At 38.2% G+C, this 16,902-nt stretch overlaps 1 protein-coding gene across 2 annotated transcripts in view; it reads right to left on the bottom strand.

The window, feature by feature from the left end:
• Positions 1–16,902, bottom strand: part of LOC108268079 (ADAMTS-like protein 1) — a 109,148-nt gene that overhangs the window by 19,040 nt on the left and 73,206 nt on the right. For both annotated transcript variants that reach the window (XM_017472770.3, XM_053681311.1), the window contains exons 3-13: positions 16,610–16,737; positions 12,383–12,428; positions 12,018–12,254; positions 11,421–11,547; positions 10,144–10,218; positions 8,074–8,231; positions 5,593–5,704; positions 3,727–3,865; positions 3,526–3,576; positions 2,844–3,048; positions 86–233 (exon numbers count right to left, since the gene is read on the bottom strand). In XM_017472770.3, the coding sequence (XP_017328259.2) occupies positions 86–233; positions 2,844–3,048; positions 3,526–3,576; positions 3,727–3,865; positions 5,593–5,704; positions 8,074–8,231; positions 10,144–10,218; positions 11,421–11,547; positions 12,018–12,254; positions 12,383–12,428; positions 16,610–16,737 (1,426 nt within the window). The remainder of the gene's footprint in view (positions 1–85; positions 234–2,843; positions 3,049–3,525; positions 3,577–3,726; positions 3,866–5,592; positions 5,705–8,073; positions 8,232–10,143; positions 10,219–11,420; positions 11,548–12,017; positions 12,255–12,382; positions 12,429–16,609; positions 16,738–16,902) is intronic.

Raw genomic sequence — 16,902 nt, 5'->3', positions numbered from 1 at the left:
TGTGATTGGGTATTTCAATCAAATAATATCAAACATCAGATGCTGATAATGTACAGATAAGCAGGGTGAAGAGAACACTGCTTACCTGCGGGCTTGTAGCAGGGAACAGGAACCAGACAGTCTTCCTTTATGTGTGGCTTTGAGATGGGATTGCAGCCACCAGCATGCAGCCCTCTGTGATCAATGCACAGGACCACTCTGTAGCGCAGGCCTTGTCCACAGGTTACTGTGCACTGTTAAAGACATACATATATATGTATATATAAAAATGTGTAAAATCAGGTTACTACATAGGTTAAATATCAACTTTTTCCCCCCAGTATAAAAACTCTCTCTCATGTACACACACATACACACACACACACACACACACTCATTTTCCATACCGCATACACAGGGTCACCTGGATCCTATCCCAGGGAACTTGGGACACAGGGAGGGGGACACTCTGGATGGGGTGCCAACCCATTACAGGATACAACTGTATACACATTCACATATTACAGACAATGTGGGAATGGCAATCAGCCTACATCATATGTCTTTGGACTGGGGGAGGAAACCAAAGTACCCAGAGGAAACTCCCTAAGCATGGGGAGAACATGCAAACTCCATGAACACTGGTCAGACGTGGGATTCAAGCCTCCAACCCCAGAAGTGCGAGGCAAACATGCTAACCACTAAACCACATTGGACAGCAACCTGTTACTGGACAACTAGACTGACTTAATGAACATTTAACCAAAAAAGCCCCATTAAAAAACAAAGCAACTTCATTGCAAACTACTCATTATGTTTGGTCGGATTACACACAAACACGTGTTGTCTAAAGGGTTAAAAGACAAGGTCAAAGCAGAATGGATAGGTGCAGGTTTTTATGGTGTGTCTTGTACCTGGTGTGGATTTAAAAGCTGAAGAATGACTAAAAATCACTTTTTAAAACCTATCAATGTGAATTGGCCTTAATTATCCACAACTGAGTTGTTTGTTCTTATTTGTTGTGGATAAAATAATGAGGTCTGTAGTATTCACTTAGCATTTAGACAAAGTCACCTATTCCTGTTGTTGAAGGGGTGACATAAAAATTGAAAATCCACAAAACTGCTGTAAGAAATGCAGCAGGATTTTAAAGAGTCCACGTGAAGTGAGAATATCATCATGTTATACCTACATCTGTGCTAAGAAGGTCTTGGGAGAAAGTACAGATGTACATTTTGGACCAATATAGGTTAAAAAAACAAAAACAAAAACATTGCCACCCTTTGCTGCTGGTCCACCCATGTCAGGTTGCGCAATAAATTATGACCACAAAAACTGCAACAGGTTTTGCATCATGTATAGTATAAGGCCTGACAGAACCACAGAGCAGATGCCGGCATCTGATATGCACAATGTAGTAATAATAGCTTCTTTACTGACAACATGAAACCGGAACGATTCACCCCAAGTCCCATGTCAAAAGAAAAGGAAGAAGCCTAAAAACTCTGGATAATTTTTAAAAAATGGTTATGAAAAGTGTCTTTAGCCAATACAAGCATTTAAAAGAGATTTAGAATGAAGAACAGTCGAGGGAAACAAAATCCCAGGTTTTCACATTTTTCCGAAGGCCACAAATCTGGGTTCATTAATTTTTGGTTATTCTGTTGTAAAAGGAAATGCATTCTTGAAATAAAGAAAAAACAATCACAAGACATCCAAATGTGGTTCTGATAATGTGGAGAGGCAGATGCTCAGCCCCTTATTTTAGATTAAGATATTGAAACTTTTTGTTCTTAATAATATCAGATGGAATTTCTGGCTTGTTTTGACCCAAGATTCAAATCTTGTACACTTTTGAAAGTTATAAAGTTTCTCCAATAATGGAGTAGATTAACCACTATATTTTTTTTCATGTCCTTTCAGTAATTAACACATTGTTAGTGCTGGACTGCAGTATGGGATCAGAGAAATCAGATAGTAATGAGCTCGTTTCTGAAATTAAAATGTGAGTTGCAGGAACTCTATGATATTGCACAGTTACCATGAAGCCCAGCTATTATAAGCATTTAACAGTGAACAGCACAAAGCCCAAGGGTGAGCAATTAAGTTCTAGGTATACTGAGGCACAATGACTATTTCTCTGTTGAAGGGGAAAAGAAAAAGCTAGAGCGTGGGATAACTCCTTTGGGATACAAACTTCTTACATTACACCTAAAAGACAGCAGTTTCTCAGACTTGATCCCCTTACCAGGTACATTATATATTTTTAGCTTATGGATTTGATGTTTAAAATAGTTCAGATGTAATTGTGCTAAGTGCCTTTAATAACAGTTTGACAAGTTCAGCTAGGGACCGACCAGGAAATTGCCATTTAGTTAATTTTAAATGATACTCCAGAAAAAACACAGTCCTCTCCTGAAAATCAGAAGTCAATATTCCCATGTTTAAATAATCTTCTAAACCATAGGCACATTTTATTTGCAAGAGACCACAATGAATTAGCAACATCACTAGCATTATTTTATTACATTTGACATATCTTAATAGCAACTTCAATGATAAAATACACCCGATGCACTCATTGATATGATTTCATGACCTTGATTAACTTATAGTTAATGCTTTCTGCTACTGTGCTTCTAGTTCATCGTGCAGAAATATTGATGTGCTGGATCATGTGCTATTTGATAAGCTGCTGAATAATGAGAGCATAAGCTATATTGTTAAACTGAAGACAAATTGGTGGTCATTAGCCAATGATAATTACAATTATGACTGTTATTGAATAAGCTAAAAAAAAAGAAGGAGTGCAGAAATGTTTGGCAGTGTATATTGGAGAATAGAACAGAATAAATGTTAATTACCGGTGACCATTCCTGCGCAATCCATGTTGGACAGTCAAACGTGTTGCATGGTTGCATGACAGATGTCTTGGATGCGTACAGACACTTCCATTCATCTGTGGGAGTAATGTTTCCCTGCATATCTTCTTCCACACATGAGACGGAACGACTTTGAACTCCCCCACCGCAGGACGTAGAACAGGCAGTCCAGGGGCTGCTCTCCCATCTCACATGAGAAATTTCAGAGTTTAAGTGGAACTTTCAAGTGCTTTTCCATTTCAGGTCAAAAACTTTTAATGTTAGTAATAAACATATCATATTTATCAACATCACAGTAGTGTTTTAGGCCTTAAGTTAAGAGCAAGCAATATTGACATGCAGAAAAAACCCAAAATTCCCCAAGCAGTTCACTTCTGATTTGCTGAAAGGCCACACTGCAGTCTCACTAGCTTAAAGCATCTGCACTGACTACTGCAAGAGGACTGAAAGCCTTCACTGTCTCAGCCTGGCTTTAGGCCCAGTGAGTGCTTCATTGAAATAGAATGTGAAACCTCTGGCTCTCTGCTATTGTGGAAGAGAACTTGAAATGTTACTCTGCAAAGACAGGCTGAGGTGGACTGGAAAGCTGGCCAGGAGTGAGAGGTTTTGGGCAGGCCAAGGGAAAAGTGCAGCAAAAGGCCTAGGAGGAAGTTAAAGTACATACCGAGGCAGTGGGTGGTAGAGGTCATAGGGCATTATTTGCTTGTAGCCATCACTAAAAATTGGATATCAAATATATGGAATGTTATACACAAAGCTATGACATTTGGGTTAAATATAATCCACAGATGTCATCTTTATTCAAATGATAAAGAACAGTTACTTGCCTCAGCCTTCAGGTTGCATAACAGTTTTAATCACCTACCTGGCAGGACAAGGATCCATGTTGCACTCCTGCAGTCTAGGTTTGGGCTTGACATTCTCAGGGTAATAATGGCAATACTGGTCCACCACCACACGATTACTGCGCAGGTCAAAGCACTCTGCTGAAGTCAGCTGATACCCTACGTATACATTAAAAAGAGGTGAATTTGCAGACACACTCAATTCAATTAAATTCAGTTCAATTCAATTTTATCTGTATAGCCCATTTAACAATGGACATTGTCACAATGAGGCTTTAAAGAAATATATAAATTCAGGATATAAGTTTTAAATTTATAAATTTATCCCTAATGAGCAAGCCAGAAGCAACGATGACAACTCCCTGAGGCGATATGAGGAAGAAATCTGTGTATAGACCTTCTATAGCTGTGTACTACAACCCCAATTCCAAAAAAGTTGGCATGCAGTGTAAAATGTAAATAAAAACAGTATGCAATGATTTTCAAATCGAATAACCCCATATGTTATTCACATTAGAACATAGAAAACATATAAAATGTTTAAACTTAGTAAATGTACCATTCCTAGAAAAAAATAAGGTAATTTTGAATTTGATGGCGATGACACGTCTCAAAAAAGTTGGAACGGGGCAGCAAAAGACTGGAAAAGTAAGTGTTACTAAAAAGAAACAGCTGGAGGTTAATTGGCAACAGGTCAGTAACATGATTGGCTATAAAAAGAGTATCTTAGAGAGGTAGAGTCTTTCAGAAGTAAAGATGGGCAGAGGTTCACCATTCTGCGAAAAACTGCGTCTATAATTCGTGGAACAATTTCAGAATAATGATCCTCAGCCTAAAATTGCGAAGACTATGAATATTTCATCATCTACAGTACATAATACCATCAAAAGATTCAGAGAATCTGGAGAAATCTCTGTGGTCAAGGAACAAGGGTGAAAATCAATATTGCATGCCCGTGATCTTTGGGCCCTCAGGCAGCACTGCATTAAAAACAGGCATGATTCTGTAATGCAAATCACTGCATGGGCTCAGAAACCCCTCCAGAACTGATTGTCTGTGAACATAGTTCGCCGTGCCATACACAAATGGCACTACAATGTAAATCTCTACATTGCAAAGAAGAAGCTATATGTGAACATGATCCAGAAACACCACCGTCTTCTCTGGGCCAAAGCTCATTTAAAATGGACTGAGGCAAAGTGGGAAACTGTTCTGTGGTCAGACGAATCAAAATGTGAAATTCTTTTTGGAAACCATGAATGCCACGTCTAAACTAAAGAGGACTAAAGAGGAGAGGGACCATCCGGCTTTTTATCAGGACTCAGTTCAAAAGCCTACATCTCTGATGGTATGGGGTGCATTAGTGCCTATGGAATGGGTAGCTTGCACATCTGGAAAGGCATCAATACTGAAAGGTATGTTCCGGGTTTAGAGCAACATATGCGTCCATCCAGATTCCATCCCATCTTTACTTCTGAGAGACTCTGCCTCTCTAAGATACTCTTTTTATGCCCAATCACGTTACTGACCTGTTGTCAATTAACCTAATTAGTTGCAAAATGTTCCTCCAGCTGTTTCTTTTTAGTAACACTTACTTTTCCAGCCTTTTGTTGCCCCCTCACCAAAATTAAAAATTACCTTATTTTTTTCCTTAAAATTGTACATTTACTCAGTTTAAACATTTTATATATTTTCTATGTTCTATTGTGAACAACATATGGGTTTATGAGATTTGCAAATCATTGCATTATCTGTCACTTATAGAGGCTTGAGAGCAAAACTGTTTGTGGCAATTGCAGTCTTAAAGCTGTCATAGCAAAACCACACAACATCATGTCAACTGGCAGGAAATTAAAAAAAAAATGAATTTAAAAGATTTTTTTTACCGCCACCACAAGTTACTGAACAGGGGAAGAAGTCGGTCTCTCTCCAGCGATGGTTGATCGGTTGGTAGAAGATAAACTGCACCACACTGTCTATACCGCTGGCATAATAGACCTGTTTAAAGGAAGGTACGGTTTGAAAAAAGAAAGATTTAAGCATGTGTTGGAATAATATGTAACATTTCAACCCTCTTCGAGAGTATTATCGGTAAACCTCTAAAGGCATGATCATGTAGAAGTACAATCATGACAACAGTTCTTGAGAAACAACAGCTTCTTCATTGATTATAACACTTTAAACTGTTATTTAACATTCTATATTTTCGGAATGCAATTACCGACAAATGTCTTCGATTTGTGGTAAAAAAAATTTAAAGGGTATGCCGGCTTTCCATAATGTGCAGTTATAGAACCAATTAGTTGTGAAGCACTGAATAGCAATTCTTTAACAGTGTAAAGGGCTAATGATTACATTTATTTTGCTGGGAGAGAAGGCTCACCGCTGTATCATAAGTATGAATGTTCTGGCAGAATCTGTGGGAATGAGCACCTTGATTCTTAAAGAGATGTTTGTTTCATGTAACTTGACTTTCTAAAAAAAGAAGTCACTGAGGACGTAGAAGGGGAACAAAAAACTATGCTATAGTTATATAGTCACATGCTGCCTATTATGAGGAGCAGTATATAGCATTGTGTTAATAATGCTGTTTATATGTCAATTACACAAGCTAAATATAGACTAGCATCATTACAGCATATACTTTATGGGTATGTTAAAAATATCCTTTTGAAGCATTACAAAGTGAGTATTATCTTAAGGCTGGTTGTCATCAATCAAAAGAGTGAGCTAATCACACATTCGCTGAGGGGGATTATGGACGTTCTAATGCTGTGACTAATTCTCATGAAGACTGGGATTCGGCACATAGCCAGCAGGACCCCTGGTCTATACACACTCATGCATTTGAAGTAGACTCTCCCTTTACGAACATTTCTAATGGTTGTGGTTACAATGCCACGAGTCTCTGATAAAGACACCTGGCATTAATTTAACTTTAGTTCACAGTGCTTATTTCATACATCAAGTTGCCAGTGAATCATGTACTAAACAGGTCCCGGCTAACGCTGTCACACTCTCAGAGGATCTCATAAGGTTTGTCTTCACCTCCTTGACACTTAGAAAAGCACAATAGTGCAAAGACTCAAATATCCAGAGAGTTCTGTTCTCTCTTTTCTTGTTCAAGACCAATCCTTGCCTAAATAAACTTCCAAGACCTATCACATTCTTTAGTGGTGACAAAAGTGTTTCATCGAATGGTAAGATATCACTCCCCATACATCCTTTCTGAATCAGGCCTGGAGCTGGGTAAAACACCCACCATCTCTAAAACTTCATTCACTAATAAAGCCATCTATTGAAAACATACGCTGGCCAAACCTCCCACTCAAATGCTTAAGCTTCCTCTCAGGCTCCTTTTCAGTCCCAGATGAGATGTGTCACAACCCGTTTGAGAATTTTTGGACCTTAATCATTCATTGGTTAAGAAGAATGAAATTCAACCCATCAAAGAGATTTCAAAGTCATTTTCAATATGAGTTTGAGCTGGTTGGTGCCTAAACCGGTACACTAGAGACTGGTGTACAGAGTTGCATCTTATGTAAATTATATTTACATGGGGAATACATTTTCAAATATTTACAACGTTTCCATTAAATCATTTCCAGGAAAGCGTTGTTGAAAACAATGCATGAATATTGGAGAATGGTTAAGAGGAACTGAACAATTCACACTTTTATTTACTGTGGAACCACTGTCTGGCTTGTTTTAATGACTTTTTATTCCACTTTTCTCAGCTTTCCCCCCAAAAATGTGATATGACCTGGCCATCTTCCTAGTATCAAATTAGAAAATTAGGCATTTACAGCTTCTCAGATTTCTGTCTCCGACATTCCTATTTATTGTGTTATTTTGGATGAATTTTAGGAGGAAGAGAGTTGTTTTTACTGGCATTTTCCAACTGTTGGCTGCTTCATTTCAAATTGGCTATTCCGTTAAATGTATGACAGCCAGCACATTAATCTAGGGAGCTACTTAACAAACTGGGTAAAAGCAGAGGCGTAATAATTGGTGGGTGGCTGTCGGCCAGGAATCTAATTCATTTCCAGAGGGAGTTAGGGGTGAGTTTACCAGAACTCGAAGGTGATAAGGGAAACTCATAATTATCCATGGTACTGTATCCCTCCTCCCTCCTGAGATCTAGCATGAGCCTCATTCAGGCACAGAGCATACAGTATTTGTTAAATTATTAATTTTCCAAGACTGATCATTCAACAACCGATTCCAGGAATGTGGAAATTCATATTAAACCTGAATTAGAGTGACTAGATGCCCTTCAGTTAAATTATTCTCTTACACTTCAAACAGTACGTTCTTTGAAATACAGAAGATGCATTACTAATTTTAAAATCTGATTACTGTCTTACTTTGACGGTAAAGTCAGCCTCTAGTGGTCCAACGATTCTAAGGATCTCCTTGTCAGTGAGCTTCTGGAAGTCAATGATTGTGTCCTGTAAGATGTATTGCTTGGTTCCATCCAGAGAAAGCTCCCCCTTGATCCCCTGCAATGTCTTACTCTCCAGATCTAGAAAACAAAACAATAATCTACTGATGACTATTATGTGTCAAATGTTTGGCTAATGCCTAAACAAGCAATTTAAACACATGTAAACATGCAGAGTGTGCTCATAAATATGTATTTGAGGAAGGATCATGCAAAAAGTGGGAAGTTCTCACCACAAGAAACGGGAAGTGCACCTGATAATGTATTCCTTTCTACCTTGTATACATTAATTCCATGCATGTTGTTTGGAGTTCTTTATACAGTGTTGCCTGGTGTGTGGTTTTCCTCTAAATTTTTTTAAAACTGCCAGCACGGGTTATTGATTCTCATAAACATTTTTATTTTATAACAAAATTTATAAAACTATGAGACCATTTTATGACCTTAGTGAAAGAACTTTTCAGGGAAACTAGATGCTTTAACTAGGTGCTTTACTAGCTTAATGCTTTTGACACACAAATCTGGCAACCCTGATCATACATTACAGACACATACATCAATTTCCTCAAGTCTAACAAACAAATTCAACACATTAAGCAGGACTTTTTGACACTGCCAAATTTCCAAATGTTATAGAAGTCTCAGGCGACCACAAGAAATAATGATGAATGCAGTTTAAATGCACACTTTTATATGACACTTATTCTGTACGCAGTCGTCTTTTCATTAAAACCAATTAGTAATCAAATTACATATCAGCAGAATTAATGCCTTATACACTGCTTACTTGTTCTGACATGGAACTCAATTTAATAATTTTATTTCACATTATGGATACTGAACATGCATTTCCTCTTTAGTACTGAACAGTTGCCTAGAAAACTTCTAAAGCTTTTAAACTTCAATCTGTGTATCATGCAAAGTGCATTTAGCATATACTTCCAAGTGTGATGAACTACCTCCTTCAATGTTAATTTCAGATGTATTGCAAGGGCATTTCACGCCACATCAAGTTGCGTACACCTCTGGACTTCCACCACCTTTTGTTATTTGGCACACAGGTTCAAATAAATTCTTGTACTTGTAGTGATTTTTGTACTGTATTCAGCTGTGCTTGGCTCTGTTGATAGGGTGTGGGCTTTCCAGGCTATGACAGATCTCTTGAATTGTGTATTGCCTTGCTCCCTTCATAACATGACCTGAAGTCAACCTTCGATTTATGGGGTCTTGTCTTAATCCAGTGTGGACATTTACAAAATACCAAAGTGGGAACAAAAAACCCTCCAAGAGCGTAAGTCATTGCCAACAGCCAGCTGGTTACTATTTGGTTGCCCGCAATAAGAAACTTGCCAAAAATGTGTTCATGAGAAAACCAGCTACGCTGCATCATCAGAAAGAAGCTCTTCGCTGGCTGTGATGAGAATAATGAAAGGATGGAAGACATTTGTTTGAGATTTTATGCCATATTATGCAGATGGTTGACAACATCTTGACATCATTGATACAATCCTTGAACATCTTTGAATGTAAGTGAAATGTAATGTAAAATAATCTCCCTCTCACTAATTTGGTGTCGCCTTTCAGAAGTGAATTACTTGGACTATTGGTGAACAACACAGCAAATCTATCATTAATGGTTATTAGAGTAAAATCCTACTATTTGAAAAATCTCTTTGTTGCACCACAGAGAAATTATCAGTGAACCTTGTAACAATCTGGCAGCATTAAATGAATGCAGGATGCATCAGCCTTTAAACAACCAACAGTGTAATGAAATTAGTTTTCCTGGGAGACATCAGTGACATCTGATCATTCAGTGATTCTATCTGTTTAAGAGGATTTCTGTATTCACAGCAAACATGTCCACCATGGAATACCCTCTTACTTACATTGCATTTAGACATACGCAATCTAGTCATTTGAAAATAAACAGGATAAACCCACTTTATCTTCTCAGTTCTGAATGAAAGCCCCTGGACCTACCAAGACTTACACAAGTGATCCGGGCCTTTCAGAACCAGGCGCACATGACGACTTCCATAAGGAATAACAATCACAGTGTCCTCAGCTGGGGGAAAGAGAAAAAAAAGGAGAGAATGATTAACGGGAATGCAAAGCTTTTCATTGCAGTCAGATGTGATCATTAAAGTGATCTAAGCTGTGCAGGAACACTTGAGTAAAACCAAGAACAATAGAAAACAAAACTAACACTATGTGCGATGACTGGAATATGGTTTTACTTGAGTGTTTTGCCACTTGCTGTTTAATAGGGTCAGCCTGGCTTGGGCACATGTCCTATACATACTCTGTTGGATGTTTTTTTTAATAGTTATAATCAACTTTCCTTTTAACTACATTTAATTCTCTGACTATTTCCTACTCACAATGATGCAGTGCAAACACTGACATCAAAACCTCATCAAAATGAAACTGTGTATGAACTGCATCAAGTAGCAGAAAGTATGGACCTCAATTATGGCAGGGTTTTACCAGAACTCTGCTGAATTTAAAAGCTCTTTGATAAAGCAGTACAGAGTACATTTGCTTTGAGACAGCAGATGTGCAGCACAGGTGCACCGGCGTTTAAATTAATCACAGGTGGTGGTTACAGAGCTTGATATTCTTAAATAGGATGTACAACCAAAGCTATTATTTAAACAGTTTGTCAAGGCTTTCAAAACATGCACCGGGAAACATCTACAATTTATACAATACTGTGCAAACATTAGGCACATGTGAAGACATTCTGAAAAAAAGGATGGTTTCAAAAATGAAGAAATGAGAGTGTTTGAATTATCTAAAGAAATACTATAAAGGATGGCATATTTTTGGGCAGGGGATTCCAGTAGGAAATGTAAATTTGCCTACACATAACTGATTAGCAAATGCTGGAGTTGCCAAATCTGGTTAAATTGAAGTGTATTGTTGACATTTCCTCTGCTAGGAGCTTGTATGCGGATAAGGTGCATCCAGTGGGAATTTAATTTCTATGTGGTTTAAATATGCATTAATCACTGAACATCTTCCTATAGCATCAATAATTGAATCCAAAAACTAACAAACAAAAATCTGTTAAAAACATTTTTAAGAAATAACATCATGATTTCTTAATGAAGGTAAAAACATATTTCCAGACAGTGTCTGTTGCTGTTGTAAACATTAAACAAATAGAAATGAGCACAAAGCTCACTAGGTATCATCATTAAATCAGCAGGATCTCACCAGCTAATAGACTGACTGGGTATTAAAGAAAGAAAAAATTCTCCTTACTCTTCCCACTGGCATGTTGGGATTTGTAGTGTCCTCTCACAAGTCTGCAAGAAGATCCATCTCCATTGCAAACTCCACAATTGTCTTCTTTAGCATTGCTTCCTAACTCATGATCACAGCCAACAATCTGCCAAAATGAGAAAAGAAGACATCTCAAAGACTGGATTTTAATCACAGCTCTGTTGCGTTTTCTACTGTTTAGATCAATTACGTTTCAGATTCAGTATGTTTCCATTCAAGAAAGTGTGATCTAAATGGAAATAAGTGGTGTCAGTCCCTGCTTGGATGTTAAATATGTGAAATGCGAGTGTCCATAGCATTCTTCATGCTACATCATGCAGCTTGAAAAGAGAGGCAAGGTTAATTTGAATTGTGCCATTAGTGATTTAGACATGTAACATTGCAAATATGAATTCAAGTGTGACAAGAACTGTCTTTGAAGATCAAAATCAACATAAAACATCTCTGTGTTTGGAGTTGTATTGGCACACAGCACAGAAACAACATCGTGACACTGCTTAAATCAGTACATCCAGGCTTAAGGCACTGCTAAAGAATCTCCAGATTATTAGAGTGGTTTTAAGATAGTGTGCAAACCTGACAGACTCCACTGATGCACATATCCAAAGATTCCGTGTAGCAGCGAGTTCCATCTAACACCTTTGGTGCCAGCTCTACTACTAAGTCTGTGCCTTTAGCCTTGCATTTGAGGGCACACGGGTTTTCAGGGTCGTTGTCCACTGGCAGCCACTCGTGGAAGCGACCCTGGTAGCGCACATCAGCGTGGGCTGAACACTGCTGAGCACGGAAATCTCCAGAATCTGGTGGACAGTCCTGAGGCAGGAGTCATTAGCATGAGAGGAAGAAGACAAATTGTATATTTTTGAACACAAGATAACAATCAGCTTTACATTTTGACTCCCACTGCTCGTAAACACACCTGTTAAAAAATGTTTACTCACCACGTTACTGCACGTGCGGTATTTGATATTCTGCCCCTCACAGGTCCTGTGAAGGCGGAAAGATAACCGAATTCAGATGGATATTTACTTAACAAAGCAACTATTGATCAAAGTAAGTCTACATTCTCTCCATCTCTTTCAGCTACACTACAGAGAGCATATAATATCATTAGTAGGATTCAACAAGTCAAATACGGTCTATTAGGAGAGATCCCCTTGACATTTTCCATCCAAATTTAGCTTAATGTACTTTCAAGCTGGAGTCCACCTCATGCTTTGAAGCTTAGGGGTGACAAGTGATGACTGAAGGGCACAGGATTATACCAATGGATATATTCGACTTCAGTAACATACGTGAAATTCCATTATTGCAACACCCTAGCAGATCTGGAGCTGTGATTAGAGGCTACATGTCAATATTATGATTCATGGACAAGGGATTAAGGCCCTTATACTATTACTTCTGAGAAGGCCATGGATGAGACTATGGAGTCAAAAGCAAAATCCTTAAAGCTTGGCAAAAGCATTAGGCCTATGACATATCCAGACTGGCGCCTATACCAAGTCAAACAGTACGTCATGGGGCCCACGCCAACTTTGATGCAAGATTTTTGAGGGACAGACAGTGAAGATATAGACTCTCATGTGAAAATAATACACAGGAGATTCATTCCATGTCTGTCATGAGGAAGGAAAAGAGACTCTGTAGCGGCTGAGTGTGAGCACTATGGCTTTAAATGAGACAAGGGAAAGTGAACAATACATCATGTCGTCACGAAAATGAAGCTGAAGTTTTATTCCTGTGCTCTCTGGCAGACACAAAGCAGTTACCATAGCCCCACTTCTTCCGCTGTGTTCATTAAAACTGACCAAAGGAAAACTGGGTCTCCAATATTCTAAATATGTTGCAAAAGTAAGCACACACACAAAAACAAACCGTGCATTAAAGTGGCTGGCCAGATACAATGATTAATCGATATAGAAATTAAATGTGTATCATTACTGCAAATGATACTGTAGACATCCCTTGAACATTGTCATGAAATTCATGGAAAATTTGTAGTGGATGGTATATGTTTGCTGAGTGATCTAACAAAATCTCACAACTGTAACTTCTAACTAGTGGATCAATAGCCCTGCTGCTACAACAACAATGACAAAAGGTTTGCAGATGTCTGCAATTACAGTACATGCAGCCCAGCCCAACTCTAAATCTATGAATATAATTCATGTCTACACATACAAATGCCTTATTATTGTAATTAATGTAACATACAACACCTACTGTAATGTTTCCATATGCACAAGCCTTGTAAATACATCATTGCCATTCGTCTATACAGCAGGAAATGTCAATATATATTTAGTTGCTTTAGTTTAACACTGTACTTGAAGCAAATTCCAACATGGGTTCACTCTTGTTATGTATAGAGAACACACACTTGGTGGCGTGACATTACGCTCTATTGAGCTGGCCAATGGCTAATTGAAATCATATGGTCTTGAATTTTCTGATCACTCAACCACAATCCTGGCTGAAATCTCTGTGATTGGTACTACAGTAGTTACCCTACTTTAGTGTTAATTAAGGTTTCAGCACATACTATAAGTGTTCAACTATTTGCATTCGACTACTTGTTAAATGGTTTGTTTTGTTTGTCTTATGATTACAAACATAAATCAGTACTGGAGAGTCTATGCTTAGTATAAACACATTGTCTGCCCAAGACTGGACTTTGGAGGTTTGGCAAAGATTTGAGGGAAAACCAAAACGTACTCTTCCAACATGCAACCACAATGCAGGCCTATTATTTTTCTATATAACACATAACTGATCTGTCAAGTTTTTTCAATTTCTCATTTCTCCATCATTTGCCCATCTTGTAGTGTTTTTGATATTTCCAAGCTCTATAATTCTATATTCTTTGCCACTTTCTAAAAAAAAAAAAGAAGCCAATTAGAAGTAAAACATGCTATTTCTATTTCTTTGAATGATACCACTGAAAATAATTCTCCTGCAGGATTTGTTTTACCAGTCTTCCTGATTATAACCGGTATTTTATAATTAGAGGTGAAATTAAATCACATGAGTTGGCTGGAAAGGAAATTGTAGAGAAAGCTGTTTTGAAAAGGGCATAATAATTATAGTTTATGTGATCAGAGATTGGATGTGCATGTGTGCGTGGGTGAGCTGATGAGAATGCTGGAGCTGTGGTTTGATTGTGGTTATATGTATTGAGATAGTTGATAGACTTTGAGGCACATCCATGTGTGTTCTGGCACAAAAGCCTGCTAATGTGTGCACGTGTGAGTGTATGTGTTTGTGTATAACCTACATGCCTTCTTGTGGGAAACATGGGTGAGGTGTTGCAAGAGTATTTACAATTTTCTCTCAGTAGCACATAAAGACCTTGTGTGGCTCTTTTAACAAGGCTTTGATCTGCAACCAAAATGAGGATAACTGATCCCCATTCCCACACGATGACTGCCTGCTGTACCCAAATTCCAAAATCCTCACCCCCAGTAAGGCCTGTCAGTTCACACAAACACCCCCCTGCGCGCCAGTTCCCGACCGCAACTCCTCGTAAAGAGCCGAACCTCAAACAACTCTTAACACAAAATCACAGGGGTCAATTTTATTGCCATTTCAATATGAGGTTTGCTCAACAGAGCAGCTCTCACTCACACAGCAAGGCTTTAATGAGAAGTGTTCTGTATAATCAAACCACAAGGCGAAACACTGCTTCATTTTGGAGTGAGGAGGGAAAGGTTTGCTATGCCAAGCAGAGCCATTTTCAGTTTGTAAAGAAGCCATATAAAGATTAACAGACGCAGGCAATGTAAAGTCTAATAACATTATGATGATTCCTGTGTAGGTCATATAGTGAAACCAGAAAGAAATATAAGATTCAAAGTATGGGCCTGAAGTAATTATAACATCCTATTTCACCTCAACATGGTTGGCGGCCTCATAGGTGTGATGTATCCTACTTAAATAATCCTGTCACATTGGCAGGTATCAAGACAAAAAAGTAACACAGACTTGACCCCCTTGTCCAAGGGCTTATGAGTATTTCTTTTGCAGAGCTAAGCTTTATGCAGATCACAAAGCATGAAATCCATGAGCTCATTGCACAAATATTCCTCAGCCAATAAAAGTGACATCTCTATAGAAAGCAGTCTCACGTGCCATATCATTCTTTCTACAACTCACTTCGTGACTATGTGCACACCCCCCTTCCCCTTTCTTAATTGAATTTCTTGAATCACCACTATACGAGGTGGGTTGTGAGTTGCTGAATGCACTTTCTGCGCTGTTGATAATCACATATGCTTGTTTCACTAGTTAAGTCATCTGCTGAAATACAGACAATGCCTGGAGCCCATATGCCTGAAAAATGCAAGCAATAGGGTATGTTTCCTGACCCACAGGGAGTGTTTAAAAGTCAAATAAAATGTATTTTGAGCACTTCTATTACAGCCCATGGGAGAAGTATTCACACACAGATTTACTTGCATCATTAGAAACATGTCCACGTCAATTTAGGCCATATTAAACCATGCAGTGAGAAGGAATCACTTCCATCCATGAAGGATATTAATGGGAACCATTTGAGCGCACTTATAATTGAAGGATTACACCTGACTCCTTTAAGTGCATTCTACAAACAATCCATGGATATTTTCAGTATGGTGCCATTTTCAAGGGACATCAGGGACTTGGTACAAGTCAAGCATTAATTCATTTCCCAAAGGGCGAGTCAAAAGGATTCTTTTCTATGCACTGAGCATAGTTACTTTGGATTGGATGACTATGCAAGAGCACCATTGGACTACCAATAATACCTTACCTAACCCTAACTCTAAGTGATCATATTTACAATATAAAACATTTTATTGAATATATATCACAAAATAATTAGATAACAAATATAAGATCATTAAGTCTATCCTTAGACATTTTTGCGAGCACCTGAACTGTAAATTTTCTAATTTCAAACATTTCTAGAACAAAATAAATGTCAGTTTATGTTCAGGATAACATTTATGAAGTTTATCATATTTTTTTGATATGGGATATTTGTTATTTTGTACTTTTCATTGATGTAGTTACATTTGCTTTTCTGTAGCCCGTACATGCTTAAAAAACTGACATAAATGCTGAGATGTAACAGGAAGATCTATAACAAAGAATGAGCTCGGCAAGAGTATAAGGAAGTGGCTTACTTGGAACTGAGACAACGCCTGAGAGAATAGGAAGCTCCTCCACCACAGGTGCGTGAACATTCGCTCCATGTACCCCAGGCATCCCACAGAGTGTCTCTGTCCTCTTCTGACCTTGCTGTCCGTGAGTTCTACAGATTGTGGCAATAGGAGTGGGAGAAGGACAGAGAAAGTGAGAAAGAATTAATACATTGTTCATTCTGTACTGTATAATGAACGTGTATAATTTCAGTCCCCAATACAATATATTGTATGATGCACTACTTCATTCAGCGTCTACACACATTCTTGCCCTA

The sequence above is a fragment of the Ictalurus punctatus genome, chromosome 7 (assembly GCF_001660625.3).
Source record: "Ictalurus punctatus breed USDA103 chromosome 7, Coco_2.0, whole genome shotgun sequence".
Classification (NCBI taxonomy): domain Eukaryota; kingdom Metazoa; phylum Chordata; class Actinopteri; order Siluriformes; family Ictaluridae; genus Ictalurus; species Ictalurus punctatus.
The sequence above is the reverse complement of the archived record's forward strand: the minus strand, read 5'-3'. Positions and strand labels throughout refer to the sequence as shown.